Raw genomic sequence first — 20,951 nt, 5'->3', positions numbered from 1 at the left:
ACATAACAGCAGCTGAAGTGCGGCATCATCAAAGAGAGAGAGAGAGAGAGAGAGAGAGAGAGAGAGATAGCTAAAACGTGAACGAGAAAGAGAGGGAAAGAAATTCCAACCATCAGAGAGAGATCAGAATAATTTCCATGATGGGATTCGACTCTGCAACTTCTAGTTTTCTAGCCTTGTTAATAAAAAAAATCATATAAAAACTGAAAAAGGCAAAAATAAAAACCAAAAATTTTGACTTCGCAGCAAAAAAAAGTTCAAAAACATTTTTTTTCTCGAAGCTCCTGTCATGTAATCCATCTCCAAAACTTAAAAAGTTTCGTTGGCCAGTAACGGCCATTAAACTCAGAAAAAGAAAAATATTTAAAAAATTTTGGTAACCATTGCAAATTTTAAAAAAATCTTGCTAGAACTTAAGATAGTATCTTAAGAACCATTTCATTGTATCAAGAGACTATCCAGTATCCCAGTTTCAAGCCGGAAAAAGTTTCACTGGCTCATAGAGATCCATATAGTTGGAACATGAGAAAAATTCTCCGAAAATTAGAAACAAAATTAAATTTTATCCAAAAACTACAAAACTGGAGTCATAAAAATATTGATCAACATTCTATTAACTCTAGAAACCATGCAGCAGCTTATTATCAAACCTTGGTGGTCCCTTGGAGAAAAAAATGAACTTATGATTTCAGTAAACAACTAATGCTTTTATGACTTCGAATTAACTGTTTTCGAAAAAAAACAAAAGTCTATTTTAAATACATATTACTTGGTCTCAATTTTCAGCGGTCACATACCTCATTATTGGCGTTCAATTGGTGCGCAATTGATTATATATTAGTGTTTACTGAAAATATTATGGTTTAAACGGCTTTAACGGCGTTTTCTTGCAAAACTTAATGGAGATCTGAATATTGACAGGTCTAATTGCCTTCATGTTGAGATAAGAAAGAGCATAAATCTATTTAAAGCCTCAATTGATATCTAATGGTTTTGATTATTGGCAACTATTTGTTTTAAAAAAAAACAAGTACTTTTATCAGGCCGTTTTTCATCATTTTTGTCTACCTGGCACTGAGTCTCATCAAGGAAGGGTCCCAAGTTTTTTCTAAAGATTTACAAATTTATTTTTATTGTTTAAGTTTCATTTGACCCTTTTTGACATTGAGTTTTGGACGTAAATGTTTGTTCTTGCTATTTGATTTTTGTCTGGTCTCGTAGTTTTAATCATGGCAGGTCTCATGGGACCACTAATGTGGCATTCTGCTTTAATTTTCCTTCAAAGTGACTTAACTTGGAGGCAATAATCTTTTTACTCATAGAAAAATTTTTTTATCAGATGAGATTTTTTTGAAAAAAGTTTTCTGTACCCTCCTCATTTGGTAGACAAAACAAATTTTGGATAAGCGGTGTCGGAACATTATGTGCGAAAGCACATGTGATTGGGGGAGGAACAATATATTCAACTGGGTTTTGTTTGTTCAGTCAACTTTCGCAATCCATATGTTCATCGTGCAGGATTATGTGTAGTATCATTAGAAAGCTTGTCAAGCGTAAAATTTTACATCCAAATTTTTGAATTTTTCCAGGGAGTTAAGGCGGTTTAATGAAAAATGAACGTCACACTTACGTCATTTGTTTTGTTCACATTTTTCGCAAATTTTGCTTAAATTTTGTTCATTTTTTCTTAAAATATGATAATGCAAACACAAGCCTATTGGTTTCACTTTTAATGATAGAAGAGAGATGACGAGAAAATTAAACCAACTGTTTTGGCACAATTTTCAGCTAAAGTTTTGAAAATTTAACATTTCACCATTTTTCATACAAAAGAGCATCAAATATGCGCATTTTATTCCAGTTTGCTCAGTTTACTGTTGGTGCAGGTATCAAAACTGCTGACACAAACTTCCTTTATTCAGACTCGGGCTAATTGTAATTCCGGTTCCTAAGAACGCTTTCTGGAAATAACATTTAGGTTTTTTGCAAATTTAAACCCATATTTACAAAAAACGTATAGTTTATTTTTGATATATGAAGATCTTCGCCTGCAAAAGAAAAGTAATACGCAATTTTTTTAGTTAAAATGAAGTTTTCAACAACCGCGCAGCAATAGCAATGAAGAAAGATTCTGATTGTATTTTAGGTCTATCATTTTTGAAACATTTTTGTCATTTTTTTCATCCCAATTAAAAGAAAGTTTTTCATTTCAGGGATCAATTAATAAAAGGTCCCTTTATGTTCCAATTAAGTCCCATGAATCAATATTGTGTTTTATGAGTAAAGCTGATGGTTTTTAGTCTCAAAAAATTCCATTTCGTTATGTCTAATTAGGTATCGAAGGAGCTATTAAAAATTATGTAATCGTTTCAGTTGATACAATGATTTTTTGGTAAAATAACTCAAAAATTATCAAATTCATCATTTACTTTTGATAGCGACTTTTTGGTGAAATAAGCTAATTCCTTAAAATTTGGCACAAAAATGTCGTAATAGAGAAGCAGAAGGATCAGGACAAGTTTTTGGACTGGCTATGAAATTTTAAATTTTAAATAATCGGGTGGTAACGGGGCCGTGTATTTTTTGAAATGTTGCCTTTTTTTGTTTTTACGTTAGTCCCACATCAGAAGGCTTTCAAATCAAACCTCAATTATTGATGGTCAAATTTACGTGCAAAGGGATGCCGGTGAATATACATAAATTCAGCGCAAAGCAAACGTTTTCTAGGCTAATGAGCAAACATGATAGGTTCTGTGAGAAGCTTATGTTTTCTTGCTTCAACTCCATTTGCATCAAAATTGTTCGTGAATTTTTGAGTTCTGCCTACATTTATTTTTAATGTCTAATCTTTCGACTTAGTCTCACTACTGACATGTACAATTGGTTTCCTAAGAAGTAGCAATTTAAAACAATTACCAATTTTCAATTGAAAACTTATGCTTGTTAAGCCTTACGCGTTTGAAATCTTTCAAAATAATGGTAAATTGAGATTTGCCAATTTCAATTTTATTTGTGCATCTTTTCAGGGAAGTCACAGCAAAGACAAAGGATGCATGCTTTTTCAAATGAAACAATGTAGTCTCCAGTGCTGTTTCTATTTAAACAATGTTTTTTTCGTTGATAATACGAGTTTTCATAAAATTTTTCTTTGACATTTTTCAGTTTTTGCAGTTGCGGTTCTCCTTTGCTGTCTACTCCAATAATCACATTAATGGCATATTAATGACAAGTCGCGTATCACAATAGGCGCCCTTTAACAAGGCGGAATTGATTATAATCAATATTTTTAGTGACTAGATTTTGATCCTATAATCTTCGACATCGTTTCCTCGAAAAACTGAAGTGACTTTTTGGTATTTGCCTGTATTTGCTCTTTTTTAAATTAGTATGACATTCTAACAATTTTGAAAAATGATTGGTCTCAATTGTTTTGTAAGAAGGTATAAACGAAGCTAATAAAAGATTTCAGTCGATAGCTAAATGTTTTCAAGATTTCAATTTAACTCAAGAACTTAATTGTTTTCAAAAAATGTAAACGTATTTCAGTCTACTTGTTACTTATTATAAAAAACACAGGTCCCATATCTTTTCTGTTGAAATGTAAGTCATTAGGTTTAGCATACTTTTTATCTGATGCTGTTATCGATTCAGTAAAGCTTGTTGTTTTTTGGTTTCGTGTTTCGGTTTGCCTACTACTCTCAGTATCATTGGCCCTCTGATATGTTATTGTTTATTTTGCATAGTAGTTTGAGCTTCAAACGATTTTTTAAATGGAGACGCCAATTATTTTTGAGCATTAGGTAATTTTTTAAAGTTTTCTATCTGTTCCTCATTTGGTGGACGATTCAGTCAAAAACGTGATTGATCCGGGTCGGAACATTATGTGAGAACGCACATTTCCGAGCCTCCATATTAACTGCAAATGCTCATAACTAATGGTATTATCAAAATAAACTTAATTTTAGGAATTCGTTTCGATAACATTAGGCTAGTTGATCATTTTCGACGAGAAAAATCACAGCAACTGAGCATACAAAAAATTGCTAAAACAGCAACATAGCGATATAAAATTATATTCAGCGAGCACTTCACGAAAGAGAAAAGCTTAACACAGCAGGAATTTCAGAAGAGCTAAACTTTTACTCGGAGAACAACAGTTGCTCTGACTTACTTTGGCCAATGACTAGAATCAAAATTCAAAAGAAAGCGTTGTAAATTAGAGACAAAGAGGATTGAAAGAGACATATGAAAGAGACAAACAGGATTAATATATTTGCCACAAATTGCTTTTGAGGGCAATTAACAATGATTTCCTAATAAGTGCCTGTTAAGTCATGTCTGATAAAAACATTTCTACTATAAATCAAATAATAAAAACATTTCTACTATAAATCAAACTATAAATCTGTTAATGAGGATCAGAGATGATGACATTACGCCACATAACAGCAGCTGAAGTGCGGCATCATCAAAGAGAGAGAGAGAGAGAGAGAGAGAGAGAGAGAGATAGCTAAAACGTGAACGAGAAAGAGAGGGAAAGAAATTCCAACCATCAGAGAGAGATCAGAATATTTTCCATGATGGGATTCGACTCTGCAACTTCTAGTTTTCTAGCCTTGTTAATAAAAAAAATCATATAAAAACTGAGAAAGGCAAAAATAAAAACCAAAAATTTTGACTTCGCAGCAAAAAAAAGTTCAAAAACATTTTTTTTCTCGAAGCTCCTGTCATGTAATCCATCTCCAAGACTTAAAAAGTTTCGTTGGCCAGTAACGGCCATTAAACTCAGAAAAAGAAAAATATTTAAAAAAATTTGGAAACCATTGCAAATTTTAAAAAAATCTTGCTAGAACTCAAGATAGTATCTTAAGAACCATTTCATTGTATCAAGAGACTATCCAGTATCCCAGTTTCAAGCCGGAAAAAGTTTCACTGGCTCATAGAGATCCATATAGTTGGAACATGAGAAAAATTCTCCGAAAATTAGAAACAAAATTGAATTTGATCCAAAAACTACAAAACTGGAGTCATAAAAATATTGATCAACATTCTATTAACTCTAGAAACCATGCAGCAGCTTATTATCAAACCTTGGAGGTCCCAAGGCCCCTGGTGCCGGAAAAAATTCAAATATATGAAAAAAATTGCAAATATATTAAGAAACTGCTTTAATTGGTGATATTAATATCTTGAAAAACATTCCATTACATGAACAATATAGTAACATATTATCAAACGCTAGAGGAAGTTCCGTGGCTCTTGAGGCTAGAGAAACCTAGAAAATGACAAAAACTCAAAACCTGAAAAAAAATGGAAAATTATATTTAAAAAAAGATAAAAATGTGAAAATTAATCCATGACCTACAAGAATTTGCAGTAACTTATTATCAAACCCTAACGGGGTTTCTGACCCTTTAGGATCAAAAAACCGGAATAATGACTGTCAAAAAATTGAAAAGGCAAAAATTGTCAAAAAATGCTCAAATTCGTGATGTTAAAATTTTGCAAGACATTCAACGACATCTAGGAAAAAGAAAGTAGACTAATTTCAAACCCTAGAGGAGGTTCCTAGGCTCTTGAGGCTGAAAATCCTAAGAAAAATGACAAAAAATTTAAAAAAAAAAACTTGAAAAAAAAGCAAGTTTTATTTAAAAAAAATTGCTAAAACTTGTGACATTAAAAAGGTTGAAAAACTATTCTGTGACCAATAAAAATTCGTCAGTAACTTATTACAAAACCCTTCAAGAGGCTTCCTGGCCACTGGGTCTGGAAAGAACTGAATATGAAAAATGTCAAAAACTTGAAAAAAACTGCGCGTTTTGTCAAAAAAATGCTAAAATTCGTGAAGTTAAAATGTTGAAATCATTCCATTACCACTAGAAACTATGCAGTTACCTATTATTATAATCTAGAGGAGATTTCTTGACACCTAGGGCTAATAAAAATTTTAAAAAATGTCAAAAGTTTTCGAAAAACTTAAAAATTGTGCAAAATAGTATAAATTTACGTCTTTTTAGCAGCGACTGTTCGTCAGTACCTAGAAACGGCGGGGGGTGCACTGAGGGCTGATGAGCGGTGGGTTGGGCGACAGTGGGGTAAGAGCGCGGGGGGGTTGTGGCAATAGGGGGGGGGGGTCAACAGTGGAGGGGTATTCAACCTCTAAGAGCCGCCATTCACACCATAAGTATGTCTCCAAAACAGTTTGAGCTGAAAAGCTCTAAGAGCACTTCATGCGCACTGGGCGCTACCTGTTTCTCCCGTTTTTGAGGACGAAAAATGAAATGGGTCAGACGAAAAATTGGTCAAGCGAAAAATCGCATAAAGAAGACCAGCAGGACTAATATAATTGCTACAAACTTCGTTTGAGAGCAATTAAATACAAGCACCAAGTTTTGCAAATCTGCAGATTTTCTTTTAACCAAAAGAAGATGTGCGATTCAAAATAATACCTCAAAGGAAAATGAGAAGGCACTAAAAAGGTAATTTTTCTGAAAGCGTTGATTTCGATAGCCAAGGCATTTACACTCAAAATCAAGAATGCGTCGAGCAAAACAACACACATCAAAAGAAAAACATTCAATGTTTAAAACAGTAAGTTCATTTATTGCACTGACCACAATATGCAAACCAAAAGACCATCAAAACGATGGAAAACAATTCTTTAAGAGAGCACAGTTCTGGAAGAAAAATTCTGTAGACTCCAGTAATGCAGAAATTTGCAAATGCTTGTAAAAAAAATTGGTAAATGATCAAATATTAATATCAGTAAAAGATATATTAATTTCACGAGAATTTGGAGAGCCGCGGTAAAGTTCAACTTTACTGAGAATACAATCGGATCGCCAATAACATTTTGACCAAAAATACATGCCTTCTTAAAAACATAACTGAAACTTACAATTTACATAACACAACGTAAATAATGGTGGTAAAGAATGTAACCGGCACAATTTGCTGCATAAAACTATGTAACTTAAAACGTCCGTTATAAGGTCAGTTTCTTCGAATTCAGCGGCAACAGGTACGGTAGGTTACACAATACCTACAGCGTCATTGTATAAGAAACTTCGGCTGAGAACTTGACTACGAACTTAGAGCTCAGAACCTTTTTTGAAACTCAATCTTAATAAAGCCGATGCAAGCGAATAACTATTTTTGCTATTTCACGTAGAAAAACCAAAACAATTTCACATAAATCGACGAAATTAAACCTGTTTAACTTGTCTATTGCAATCCAAAGCAACGAACCATAAATTCTTTCGTTATAATTTCTGTGGCACAGAAATGACTTTAGCCAGCTGGCTCGAAAAATGACAATTTTATTCAATAAAAAACAAGCGGTTTTTCATCAATCAACAGTATCAGTTGCATCTTTATTGATCACACTTGCAGAAGAAGTCATTGGCTGGTTCGTAGCTGAAGTTGTTGTGACTTTACTGCGAGTGCTCTCTTTAATCTGAGGATTGTGATCTTTAAGAAACTTCTCAAGTTGTTCTTTTTGTCGGTTCTCGTCCTCTGAGTGTTTGTTCTTTTTAAGCCTGAAACAATTGAACTGAAGTTTACTTGGAGAATTAAATTTCTTTCTCATACTTCAGAACTGATTTGGTCATTATTTCTGCACTATTAGAAATTAATTCCTAACTTTTTCTTACGAGGTAAAACCAAAACACAGCGTTCAGTTTTCAATGCGAATATCAAATCAAATTGTGTCAAGTCACTCAAGCTGTTTTTGTATGCGGAAATTGATCGTTTACCCTAATTGGGATTCTCAATCAAAACGCATGATCTCACCTTTCATACTCTGCCCTGTAATCCCGTTCATACTCCTCAGTTGCCTCCTCCAGTTGTTCCAAAAGGGAGTCGAACCCTACACCCGCAAGGGAAGATAATCCGACACATCTGAGGTGTCTGTAAAATTCCTCCAGACACAAAGACATACTTCTGGCTAGGTTGGACACGTATGAAGTCTCCTGAAAAAGGAAAGATTTTAAAATATTTCGGCGAAAATAAAGAATTAGAAGTTTCCTCAATTTTAAAATTCCCAGATTTCAACTTAGATAGGTATTTTGCTCCATTGGTATCACTGATCACGCTAGCAATAGCGTATTAAAGCATATGCAAGTTTACAGCTATCACCGTGACAAGGAACTGCTGTCTGTTATTACTGCGCAAACAAAAAAAGAAATGTCCCCGGTTTATCTTTAGCATACTTCTTAGAAAAATAATAGAACTGATAATCTGATGAAATTAATTTTCCCTGTTTTCTTAAAGGAGCTGATCAGTTTTTTAAGTTTCAAATACCGACTTCACTAAATATTGAATGTCTGTCAGCATACTAAGATCTGCATATGCAATCAATCTAGCCAATTAGAAAACTTTTCGAAACTATCAAGTGATAACATAATACATTTGGATACTCGGATTTTCTGTACGTGCACGCACATAAAAAATGCATTTTTTCTATTTACACAAAGCATTTTCTTCCGATTTGCTAGTTAGATTTTTCCTGCGATTTTCATCGTTTCGGCTAATTTGTCAGCACTACCTGAGACAATGCGTCCTCGAACACAGTCCAATCACGCATCCACTTCTCTGCAAAAGAGTGACTGACAATGTCTGTTTTGTTCATAACCACAATGAATGGTAGTTTACTCTTGTACAAAATGGAGCAGGCATAGAGCATATTGGACATGAAAGTAACTGTGGATGTACTCCTCTGTGTGTCCATAACATACACAACCTACATAACACAACAAAGATCAATCACAGACTTTTATAAGACTATAACTGCACAGAAAATAACAACTACCTAAAAACCAACAGGAACAAAACCAAAGGAACTTTTCCAAACTCATTTTAGTGTCCTTTCTCAATTTTTCAATCGAAAGTGAAGAGCCTTATTCAAAATCCTCTACAAGTTAAACACAATTTCGGTCCAATTTTATTCCATCAAGAACTTTTTGCAGCAAACAAATTCCAGAAAAATTTTCATTTAAAAGCATACCATTATCAAATTTCTAGACTGGACTTCCCAAAAAGGCTTAATGGCTAATTGGCTTACCATAGTGGGCAGGTGTGCTGCAAGGGACTCTGAGATAATTGCACCTGAGGCACTCCACGTGAACACTTCAATCTGGCCAGGAGTGTCTACTAACACATAGTCCAAACTTTCATCACTTCTGTCTTTTGTTATTCCACTACTGCTCGACGCAGCTCCTCTTTTATCAGAACTTTGCGTTTCAGTTTGTTGCTTTTCGCCATCATTCAGTTGCGTCTGCCTTTTTTCAAGCAAGCGAACTACCTGAAAGTATGCGGTTCAGAAAAACACTTGACACTGATAATTAGAACATTTCTGAAGCCAGTTTCTGCTATTCAAAATGGCTGCTGGGTAATGGATTCTCTAAACAGCACTTTTGTAAACTTTGTGATATCCAATCAAATTCTTAGCTCCCACACGATTAAGAGTAGCCTAATGAAATCAAGCTTTCAGTTTTCCGGTGAAAATCAATGTAATTTTGTAAACAATTGATTTAATCTGCGTTTATCTCTATTTATCAATGGAATAACCCCTAGGCGGATAATCTTTGGTACACCGAAACCTGAAACTTGAACTGAAGCATCCATATACGAATAATAAATGATTTGAACCTGATCGAACTTTGTGGCGAATATGTTGAGTGACGTCATGATAGCCCCATTGGGTCCCAATCCGTACTCCTTCATGACTTGTTTATACTTCACAGTGTCTCGTATGTCTATATTGACAGGGTAGGGCACCTGCAAACAAAAACAAACAGCTAGATTTTTTTAGACTAAGCCTGAATATAAAACCTGACAGAAGCGCCAAACATTTGAAATGTTGCCAACACTAGTCTCTAAAATATGCCTTCTAAAATTCAATTTGACTTCACAGCCCCTCACTAAGCTGGAGGCTGAAACCATATTTCAAACCCAAGTAAGCGTTTATCGTCGAACCTGATCGATATTTCAAAAAAACTGGTAATTACAGCACTTTTAGAATACGTGGCACCGTAAACCCAGCAAAATGTACACTAACACCAGAACATTCGGTTCGCATTATTTGCATTTTACAAAACCTTGCGGCCTTTTCACGCTTGCTACGCATTTTTGACGCTCGCTAACAATAACTCGACTTTTAAAAATGTTTAATAGCTTTGAGTTCTAATCAGCTCATAACTAACGAATGATCTATTTGCTGCTCTAAATTGTTTTATTTCTAGAACATATAAAATTTTAAATCCGACCATTCAAATTCTCCTGTAGACAGTAATTCGGAAAAAGCCTCGTCCGTTTAATGATAAAAAATACGTCCAAAAACAACAAAAATTAGGTCGTGTTGAAAGTATAAACATTTATTCAACCGCAGCAAAAAATGACCAGAACTTCCGTGGATCGCCAAAGCAAACAAACTTTCAAACCTGTTTACTCAATCGTCCGCATTTCAACTGAAAAGTTAGCGCTTAATAAAAAAGAAAAAAACATACACGACGGATTGCCGACAAACAGCCGCCATTAATTCCCATAAACCCGATCTGGATTGAAAGGACAGAAAATTGATCTTAAAAAAATAATTCGAAGTGCCAAATATTTTTTATATCAATCAGTAGTTAGACACACTCCTGTTTCTTAATGAGGTGATGCAGGGGCTGGTATCAATACCAACAGGCACTGGAGATGGCAACTAAGACCTATAAGAACTAAGTTCAAAGTAGCGGGCACCTAAAATTGGGCTTTATGGGTTCGTACCTGTTTTGATTTGGTCTTGACTGTGATCATTCTAGATTGCTCTGCTGCGCAACTGCTGTTTAAAAGAAACAGAAAGAGAAGAATGAAAATAGCCAAGAAAAGTCGAACTATGTTGAACAAGCTGAGAACTAAGGTACAGCAAAACAAAATTTTATTCGAACAACTAAAAGGGCACCTATATTAACCTGCTGAGCAAAAGAGGTCAGCTATTAAAAATACATCGACTAACGTTGGACAAATTCAACTCAAGCGACAGGCAGGGCTGCCCACCTAAGAAGTCAAAAAATATTTGGCAAAAATTTAGAGAACTCTTATAGGCGCAAAACGTCAAGGAGGGTTTCCAAAACGAGGTCTCCGTACGCCAGATGCTATTTTACAATTAATCTAAAACCGCTGTACACACTAATCTATAAATATAAAACTTTCTGTGCGTGCTCATAATTCTTACCATCGATTATGAAATTCTGAATGAGCATAATTTAGATAACGCAAATTTCAAAACAAGCGTGAAAGTCATTCGAGAAGTCAAATTACAGGCCAACGAAACAATATATTAGAACAAAAGCTCAAATACCTTCGCGATAAAATTTTGCATATAAAAGACCACGCATTTACAATAATTGCTTCAGACTTTGTCGAGAGCAAATAATTAGACATTTATAATCAACGGCTGCAAAAAACACTAATGACAAATTAACTAGGTTTTATACGTGAGCTTTATAATGTTGCCACCCAAAACATAAAATCAATATACTTGCTGGCCAGTTACCTAAAGATATAAGCCACGGCACGTTCAATGCTCCAGCGGTATTGTATAAAAGCTATGCATAACAGCAACAGAAAGAGGAAAGAATCGGCTATCTAATCGTTAAAAAAACACTTCACCAGCGACGGAAGAAAATTCTAAGACAATTGAACGTAAAAAAGAAGATAACAAATCTGGTGCTTATTAATTGGTAGCCCAATTTGAAACTTAAGAGTTGATTCACAACGTTAGTATTAAAGTTTTTTTCGTTTTTGTTCGTAGTTCATATTAACAACCTTTCAAATCTAATGGAAGAGAGTGGTTTGAACAGCAAGCAACTAGTCAAAGAAAAAACAGATTGGAGTTCAATACAACTACACTTGAACGGATATAATTCGAAGTGAAAAAATTAGATCAACTTAGTGTCAACTTTTTTGTCATAGAGAAATTCCATTGAAATATTCTGTGAAAAATCTTATTACTACTTTTCAGTTTAAAAGGACAAATTATAGTAACCAGCGGGCATCCAACGCACAGCTACAACAGGTCTTCTTCAGAAGTTATTGTCCCTTTTCCACAAACACAAGATTCGAAGCAAATTTATACAAAATTTTTTAATTCTCATCTATGCGTTAAATGTATGCTTTTCAAATTGATGAAATTGTAAAGTAAGGAAAGACTCAACAACGTTGAAGTGTGCGTTAAACTAGAAGTCATTTTGTGATCACGCTTCAGTCAATGCCTTATTTGCCAAAATTTACTGTCAACTCTGATACAGCTCTGGAGTTTGATAATTACGGCAGAAATTTCCACGGACCCCGCAAAAAAAGTTATACTCTACGGCAAAACGAGTAATACGGACGACATTTGGAGAGTCGAAAACTGCCAAACTGCAAGATCATTTTGTTGTGAGAGTAGCAAAGTACAAAAATTTTCCAAAGGAGAAAAACGGCATCTCAATTTTTGACTGAACATCAACAATGTTATTCCAGAAACATTCGAACTTTCTTTGAATCTAAAAGCTGTGTTTTGACTACTACCAATATCCAGTAAGTTAACCATGCTTTTTGATTAATTAGCAAAGTGATTCCCGTAATAAAGGTACAAGCAAAGTTACTAATAATTGTTCCGAGGGGGAGGAACTATATACTCAAATGGTTTTTTTTGTTCAGACAGTTCGCCGATCGATATATTAATCGTAGAGCGTTGAGACTGGTATCATTAGAAAGCTCGTCCAGCGTAGAATATGGAATTTAAAAGATTTTTTTAATTTTCCTTTTTTACAGGGAGTTATTGAGGTTTAAACTTCTGAGAAAAGCAGAGTGAATTCCGTTGTTTTTATTCACATTTTCCGGAATTTTTGCATAAATTTTTGTCAATTTGCCAAAAAATTTGTTGAAATTTTTATGAATAGTGTTGTTGATTTTGTTTTCATAGACAAAAAGTTATTGTTGATTATTTCCACTTAATTTTTTGTCAAAAATTTGGGATAAATATTTCAAAATTCAGCCTTTTTCATCAAAAACAGCAAGTAATAAGCTTCTTTAGTCGACTTTGATTAAATTTGCCGGAAGTAAACCCCCAAGCAACACTAATACAATCTTTGTTAACTCAAAGGGGGGCTTTTCCTACTTCAACTTCTGTCGAGATTGCTCTGTAATAAGAACTTTGCAGTTTTTTGCTAACTTTACTCGTTGTTTATCAAAAACGCAGAATTTATTTTTGAGTTTTTCACTAACAAACTATCTATATCTATCAGATTCATAAAAATAAATGTCCCTAATGGAGGATAAGCATTAGCAGTGCTAGTTTTGGACCAATCTTGGACTGTTACAATCCAAAAAGAATTCGGATTGAAATCAGTCCGTCTTTTTTTTTCAAAAACTTGATTTTTTATATATTAATTAAAAAACAGAACATATCAGATCAAAGCTCAGTAGTGGTAAGTCCAATTGGCTTCCTCAGCAGCTCCAAGTTAATGCATTTAGTTTTTTAATTGAAAGCTTATGGTTGCTTTGACTTTTAAAAATATTTGATTTTTAAATAAATAATGGCTTAATGAAATTTTCCTCTAATTTTTTTTTCTTAATTTAGCCAACTTGTAGCTTAGTGTCAGCAAAGAGAGAATGCTTCTCCTTTTCACTGATTCAAACTTTGATCATTATTGAGGTTTTAAGCCTTGAGTTGATTTTTTCTGGCTTTGATACTTCTAGATTTCAGATTTTTTTATTTTAAGATATTTGCCAGTTTTTCACGTTTTCAAGTTTAAACACATCACATTATTGACGGTTCTCATATCACATTATTGGCGTTCAAAAAAGGCACGATTGAACATATTCAAATCCCGAAAGATATAAATTATAGTTTTAACCGCTTCGACAATTCTTGAAGAAATTAAATGAATTTTATTATTGTTATTACTTTGTCTTTTTAGTCATATAAAATTTCCTGTATAACAACAGGTTTCATTGACTTTTCAAGGAAGAAGAGATGAACCTATATTCTGATGTTAGTAGATAGCTCATGGCTTTTATGACTTAGAAAACAATTGATTTTCAAAAAAAAACTTACACTTCGCAATTTTGTTCTTTTTATGGTGTTTTTGTTACTTAGTCTTGTTAATTACAGTTCAAATATGACATTATTGGTGCCAAAGAAGGTGTCAAAAGGATTGGTGCCACAAAATCTAATATTTTGAATGAATTCGTTATGACCTTACTGGCTTCGACACCGGTTTTTCACAAATTAATTTGATTTTTTTCATAATTGACGTTCTTTTTGTAGACGCAAGGCAAAGTCTGGATAATATCAGTTCACTTGGACGAATAAATCATTTGGACGAATAAATGAATCTATTTAATTTATTTTGTAATTAATGGCTTTCATGACTTTGGAAGTAATTTTGTTTCGAAAAAAAATTAAAAGTTACTTACTTTTGCCTTTTTTTGTCTACTTGTTGCCTATTCTCATTAATGAAAGGCCATATACTACATTATCAGTGTCTGAAGAATGCGCAATCAAACATATTTTGAGGGCCAAAATATGGCTTTACGGCTTCGACAGCGTTTTCTGGCAAGTCACGCCTATAGATGCACTGGTAATCGTAAACCTTTGGGATATTTTACTTGACTTTGAAGTTTTCATTACTTTGTAGTTAATTGTTTTATAAAAGTAAATGAATTTTTTACTGTTTTTGTGATTTTTCTTTAATTGTTACCAAACGTTATTATGGACTGGTCCCATATCTTTTCTGGTGATTTATAAGTTTTTTTGTTTAGTTTCAGTTTTATCTGACGGTATGTTGACTTTGTTATTAAGTTTTGATTTTTAAAACGAACAAAGTTTTTGATGTAATTGATGTTTGTTGTCGTTTGATTTTGCTGTTCAGCTTCAATCGCTTTCTTAATAGTGGCATATCTCATCAATCTAGTGCATCATTTTTTTATTCCACTGAGTTAATTGCTTTGGAGGCCATCTTTTCGTTCATACACCAATTTTTTTTAAATACTTTAATTTTTGGGGCTTCTGTCTGTTCCTCATTTGGTAGACAATTACGCCAAAATTGCGGATGAGCGGGGTCGGAACCTTGTGTGCGATCGCACATTACCAAGCCTCTTTGTTTACAATAAAATGACCCGAGCATCTGAACTGACAATCAGTAGTTATCAAAAAAATTCATAGCAAGAATAGTGTTTGCAAAAAAATTATTTTATTAATTGAAATAATTGTACCACGCGCAAAAAATTTAACCTCATTAACAGCAGGGTCCAAATTGATGACGTAACTGCTGTGACCCCTCACATGCAGCAACGAATTCAACTGCCTCACAAATGTCGTTTTGCCACTTCCAGCCATTCCCAGAACTATTACACACCTGAAAACATCTGTACATTTTCTCTATTTTAACATTACATTTGTTTTGAAAGCGTCCAGCCTTTATATGTACCGCACACAATTATCATAACAATTACCCGAAATAGATTGGTAAATTTTACGAAAAAGTCAAGGAGGAAGGTATGTTTTCGAGCGTTTAAAATGGCTTTTCGGTTCCTGACGCTACATGTATCGTCACAATTCCTTATTTTCCCAATTTAGCATTCCCATTAGTTTCTGTCAAAAGTTGAGAAATATTAATACATACCTGCTCTTTTTCTTTCGTTGTGCACCAATATTACAAACTTCAAAAGATTCACTGCTTTTGCAAGTCATGTCTTCCTCTAAATTTGATCTCTTTTCACTAGTTTCCATCTCCGTTTCATCATTCAGCGATTTTGATTCATTAGAAGATGCCGCAGAAACACTAAGTGACTCCTCCATAGCGAATAGTACCAAATTGGGTCAATTTACTCAACTGCTCTGTTCATTAATTGTAATCGGTGAAGTCATCGTTTAAATTCTTCAAGCTTTAATTGCCGACATCGGTTCTGAAAAAAAAACAGTTCTTTAAACATCTGCTGTTTAGATTCTTAAATATTCAAATTAATTTTTAATTGATAAAATTCAATTCTAGTTTTGGCTAATTTCAGCTTAGTTGTGTGTGGTGGAGTAGTAATAATTTACAAAACCGTTTGGGCACACTGATCATTTTCATTGTCAGAATTACATCGGTAAAACCACGTGGCCCACTCCTCTCAATTTGGGTTAGTGGATGACATTTTTGTTGCTGGCCTGGCTCCCCTCTAATTGGGTGAGACCAAATTGTCTAATGAAGTCTTTCCTCTCATTGGGTGAACCCTCTCTCCCTACATCAGCCATCTCTTGAACTTATAGGGTTATTATAACGTTTTAATAATTATTCAACTTCCAAAATCATATACAGGCCGTTTCTGCCTTAAATATTTCAATATAACTACCTTGTCAGAAAATTCACAGAAATCATCTACAGACCAAAAAAGGTGAACCCAATAAGTTTGATGAACTGGCATTGCCTCCTTAAAAGGTCAAAATACACCGCACACCTTCCTTAAATACATGTCTCTTACTACTATAAAAAGACCAACACTTGTACCGCATATAATATAATTCTTTTCTAACACAAGCCGGAATTTACAAAACACGATAGAGACTGCGACCCCTTGCACAGAAAGTGTTACATCTGCGTTAGTTTTGACTTTTCCCCATTACTGTTTCCTTAGTAATACAAGTCCTGCGTGAATAACGCATCCTTAATAGGACGCAATTGCACCATAGCTAAATTAATTATTAACTTAAGTAGTTATCAATAATAAATGGAGCAAAGACGTTTTTATGCTTGATTGGAGCGGTCACACGGGCTACCATCAAAAGTATAAAACCTCTCATTTCAGGAGGCTTTCATCATTTTCAAGAATATTCTTTCCATTGTTATCAAACTTCATCTTCTACTTTTCTATTCAGCTAACTTCGGGTATACCAAGAAAACGAACAAAACCAAACATCTAACAAAAGGAAATTATTTCCTTAAAAAGAGTTAAAAATCAGTTTACAATTTTTCGCCTCGCCTACGAAAAAGCAGACAAAGTTTCATCCTTATTTCAATTTTTGTCAAGATAAGAACGCTTTTACTTTCAAAGCTCCAACTATCAAAGCTTAGCATTTTTGATTGATATAGACTCCGTTTTACAATATTTCACTTAATTAGCCTCCAGCATTCGCAGGTAAGATCTCAAAATGACGCCTCATAATGTCAATATTAAATTAACCAAAAAATTCAGCAGTGAAAAGTCTAACATTTACAATGTCTATGTTCACTTTGGTAAAGACTCTTCAGCCGACTTGCAAAATTAATCGTCTGGACACAAGACCAGCTTTTTAAATAGGTATCTGAGCTGTATCACGAAAAATCAAGTTTTGCTTCTCCAGACCAAGGTTGCCTATTATAAGTGCTCGTAAGAATATTTAGGTGTATGCGGGTGGCGGGGACTGTTTCACTTGCCGCTACATAAAAAAGGGGGTTGTATAGTTCCGGGGAAAAAATAATGATCCTTTGACGAGTTGTTTGTGCCGCCCGGATAAGGACCATTAGTATATTTACAAGCACATCACATTCCAGATCTTACACTCACAACGCAGTTGCTAATTAGCCAGAAGCGGTCACATCCAAAGGCTTATAAATTTCTTAATTTAAGAAGAACCTCTTGCTACAACTTAACATTTCGGGTCGATTTTGATCCTTAGATAATCGTTGAAACATTGCTTTCCATTACTTAACAGATACCGCATTGATAAAAAGTGAAAATATATACAATTTTACTGCATTGTCAACCAAATCATCAAGGAACTTATAATAAAAATGCTTCTGAAATCAGCAACCTATATGTATAAAATTACAATCCGCCGACTAAAAAGAATAAAAACACTAACAAAAAGTCCTCAACCCATTTAATACTCAGTATTCCGTTGTTGGTTCTTTAAAGTGCGTTTTACTTCTTAAGTAGCTCAGTCTCAATTTTGCTTTAAAACAGTACCCAATTAGGCTTATCTAAACATCGCCAGAAGGTCCAATTAAATTAGATAAATTGAAGAACATAAATCAATAATTCTAACAAACATTCGGAAATACTTTACCACGCTAACTACCATTTGGGATTCAATCGATATCCAAAACACATTTGAAAATATTTGCCAGTACTAACTTAATAATCAAACAAAAATTTGTTCTGATCCATTTGAAAAGAAACTTGAAAAAGCATTTTTCTTCGAATATTTTTATGAAGGATGTTTACCTAGACAAATCAGCTGTTATCAGTCAAGTAGATCATATTCAAGCTACCAATCAAATGCAACTAGTCTGTGCCAAAAAAGGTAGCATTAAATCCCTTTTACAACAAAGGAGTTCAATATAATTGTTCTGAGCCCGTAGTTGCGGAGAAACTATACTCATCTAGATTTCGTTCAGTCAATTTTGGCCCATCGCTATTGTTTCTGTAGTTCTAGGTGATACCGTTTTACCACAAATCGAGTACTCTATACATTAAATACACGTTTTTTTTTAAATTTGTCTTTTTCGAGGAGTTAATCGGGGTTTAAAATTTTTAGGAATCTTTGACATTTCAGGTTGATTAAGTTCACAATTAAGGTCCTTTCTGTTCAATTTCTATTAAATTTGGCTCAATTATGTTAATATTTTTCAACATTTCATTGTTCTAGCAGCAATTTTTTTCACGAGCGGCCATTTGAATTCCGTTTTAGCTTTTGTCTTGTTAATTTTCGGCCATGTATATAATTAAGATATTAAGATGCACGTGTTTTGAGATGCAGATGCAAATATATTGTTGAACGAATTAGTCCGTGAGCAACGATGGATCCGTTGACTTTCAGACGTAAAAACTTGCAAATTTTTTCACTTTTTGTTCTTTAAATTGTATTTTTACTGAGTCTGACAAGGTAAAGATTAACCTACATATTGCTTTAGTTAATCTCCAATGGCATGTTGTAAAAGTGAATTCTTCAGTTTTTTTCACTATAAAATTTTTTTCTGTATTTTCATCACAGTAATGAAAAGTCCCACTGACTGCTATAGTGTCACCAATAATCTCTATTAAATGGTTTAACCTCACAAAATTTAGTTCTTATGACTGACACTATTAACTTCAAGAAAAAAATTTGAGTTGCAACTGTTTTTGATATTTTTGGTTTCTAGCACTAATATGATTAATTAAAGTCTTCATAGTTTAATAGCGAGCCAAATATGAATCTAAACTTTGTTTTGTGTTCACACTTAATTGGCCCTATGCTGCCTTGTAATGTAATTGACGCTATTTGATTTCATACAATTTTGGAGAATTTTTGATATTTGTCAATATTTTATTTTTTCCTTATGTTTTTTTTTCATTTAGGTTGATTCTTGACAACGCCAATCGGTTTTCTGAAGACTGAACTTTTGAATGTGTCCATTTGATAGCCAACGCTCTTTAAATAATGTTTCAAAAAATTATATTTTGGAAAAAAACTTGCACCTCACTTGCCTTTCATTGTTTACATGATTAAATTTTCTACTTGAAAAACTGCACAACAAAAAATTCATCCTATATTTAATGTGATATTTTGTGAAATTTGGTTGTGATATTAAGGTGAAATGATTAAAGATGAACACTATTTTCAAAATTTTCCGTGAATATCCATTTTTTCTTTCCTGAAAAATTCCAAAACATGCTTTTAACGAACTTTAATACAAACCCAGCAACCGGCATGCTTTTCCTAATTTACAGGTTCGGATAGAGGAGACCTTAGGGGCAAATTTATGCATTAAACCATTTTTTTGCTGTCATTACATGTAGAATAAAAGCTTTTAAAATTTTTTATTTTTTTGAAATCTTGAGTAAACGGCTATAATTTCTGTTTTTGACCAACTTCTCAATCGGCAGATCTTAAGAGTAGCTATATAAATTTTTGCCTTATGCTTGTATTACTTAAGGTTCACTGGTATTCATGTCTGTCCTTAGTTAAAAGCCTAACAATTTGGTTCCAAACTTCATACTACTATGCCAATCTTGTAACTGTCATTACAAGATTTTCTTATGTATGCTTCCTTTTGCAAAAAGTTGAGCTAGCAATGCGAATTAGCCGGGTCAGAAAATTCTACCAGAATGTTACCAAGCCTCCTAGCTTAAAAAAATTCACATCAAGAGTCCAATTTAAGCCGGTCGAAAATTTGTGGTACTGCATTTTGAGAGCTCATCTAGTAAATTCTAAAAATTTAGTTAAAGCTCTATTTTTTCCGCTGCAGATTTTTCCTTCTTTACCTTCCGTTGTTTACTTTCTTTTCACTGGAGAATTCTATTTTAATTTTCTTTTCTCGCTTTGTAAGTTTTTTAAATGTGCCCTTTCGCAAGTTGTCCTTTTTATTTGTTCACCTTTTTTCACGACTTTGAACATTATCAGTCTATCTGTTTTTCGGTCGTTTGAAGTGATTCACGCCACCTTCAGCTCTATGATTAATGTCCCCATTAGCGATACTCGCATTAAGCAACACATAATTTGGGACATTTTTGTTGTGGACCATAAAAGGTGATTGAAATACTCGACACAAATCGATAGAAAGATAGACAACCAGTAGGCAAAAAAGCTGACAGTACTAAACACAACACATAAACTCACATTGATGTATAAATAGATATTGCAATAGTTACACACAAACATACAAAAAACAGATTGATACAGATAGATAGTGTGATGAATAGATTAGCCTGTCTTAAAAAGTACATTTTAATGCACTATACAAGTGAAACCCGTCAATCGTAATCGTCTTCAACACCAAAAATTTCTCCGATAAAGAAAGTAGCAGCTTCTTATCGTCCTATCGAGAAGGTAGGTAGATAGAGCAGGTATAGATCAAAATTGATTATAGAGTTCAGATATAATGTTATAAATAGAAAAAAGGCAATTTTAAGAAAAACATACATAGTTAAAAGGTCGATATTTTCTTTATTGAGAACTCGTTTTGTACTCTGGCGCTTTT

At 33.7% G+C, this 20,951-nt stretch overlaps 2 protein-coding genes across 7 annotated transcripts in view; one reads left to right on the top strand and one right to left on the bottom strand.

The window, feature by feature from the left end:
* LOC142348130 (uncharacterized) overlaps positions 1 to 20,951 on the top strand; it is a 100,258-nt gene that overhangs the window by 69,980 nt on the left and 9,327 nt on the right. Inside the window, exon 1 of one of the 6 annotated variants that reach the window (XM_075399315.1) lies at positions 16,752 to 17,148. The exons of 3 other annotated variants lie outside the window; for them this stretch is intronic. The gene's annotated coding sequence lies outside the window, so the exon portion shown is untranslated. Of the gene's footprint in view, positions 1 to 16,751; positions 17,149 to 18,062; positions 18,296 to 20,592; positions 20,801 to 20,951 lie in introns of those variants that run through there. 2 more of the 6 variants (XM_075399319.1, XM_075399316.1) reach the window with 2 other exon arrangements.
* LOC142348129 (GPN-loop GTPase 1-like) overlaps positions 7,137 to 20,951 on the bottom strand; it is a 393,281-nt gene continuing 379,466 nt past the window's right edge. Inside the window, exons 2-8 of the mRNA XM_075399313.1 lie at positions 15,654 to 15,938; positions 15,263 to 15,386; positions 9,649 to 9,777; positions 9,062 to 9,301; positions 8,546 to 8,740; positions 7,792 to 7,970; positions 7,137 to 7,538 (exon numbers count right to left, since the gene is read on the bottom strand). Of these exons, the coding sequence (XP_075255428.1) occupies positions 7,349 to 7,538; positions 7,792 to 7,970; positions 8,546 to 8,740; positions 9,062 to 9,301; positions 9,649 to 9,777; positions 15,263 to 15,386; positions 15,654 to 15,829 (1,233 nt within the window). The 5' untranslated portion in view covers positions 15,830 to 15,938 and the 3' untranslated portion in view covers positions 7,137 to 7,348. The remainder of the gene's footprint in view (positions 7,539 to 7,791; positions 7,971 to 8,545; positions 8,741 to 9,061; positions 9,302 to 9,648; positions 9,778 to 15,262; positions 15,387 to 15,653; positions 15,939 to 20,951) is intronic.

The sequence above is a fragment of the Convolutriloba macropyga genome, chromosome 10, assembly GCF_964194025.1.
Source record: "Convolutriloba macropyga chromosome 10, txConMacr16.3, whole genome shotgun sequence".
In the NCBI taxonomy this organism is placed as follows: domain Eukaryota; kingdom Metazoa; phylum Xenacoelomorpha; order Acoela; family Convolutidae; genus Convolutriloba; species Convolutriloba macropyga.
The sequence above is the reverse complement of the archived record's forward strand: the minus strand, read 5'-3'. Positions and strand labels throughout refer to the sequence as shown.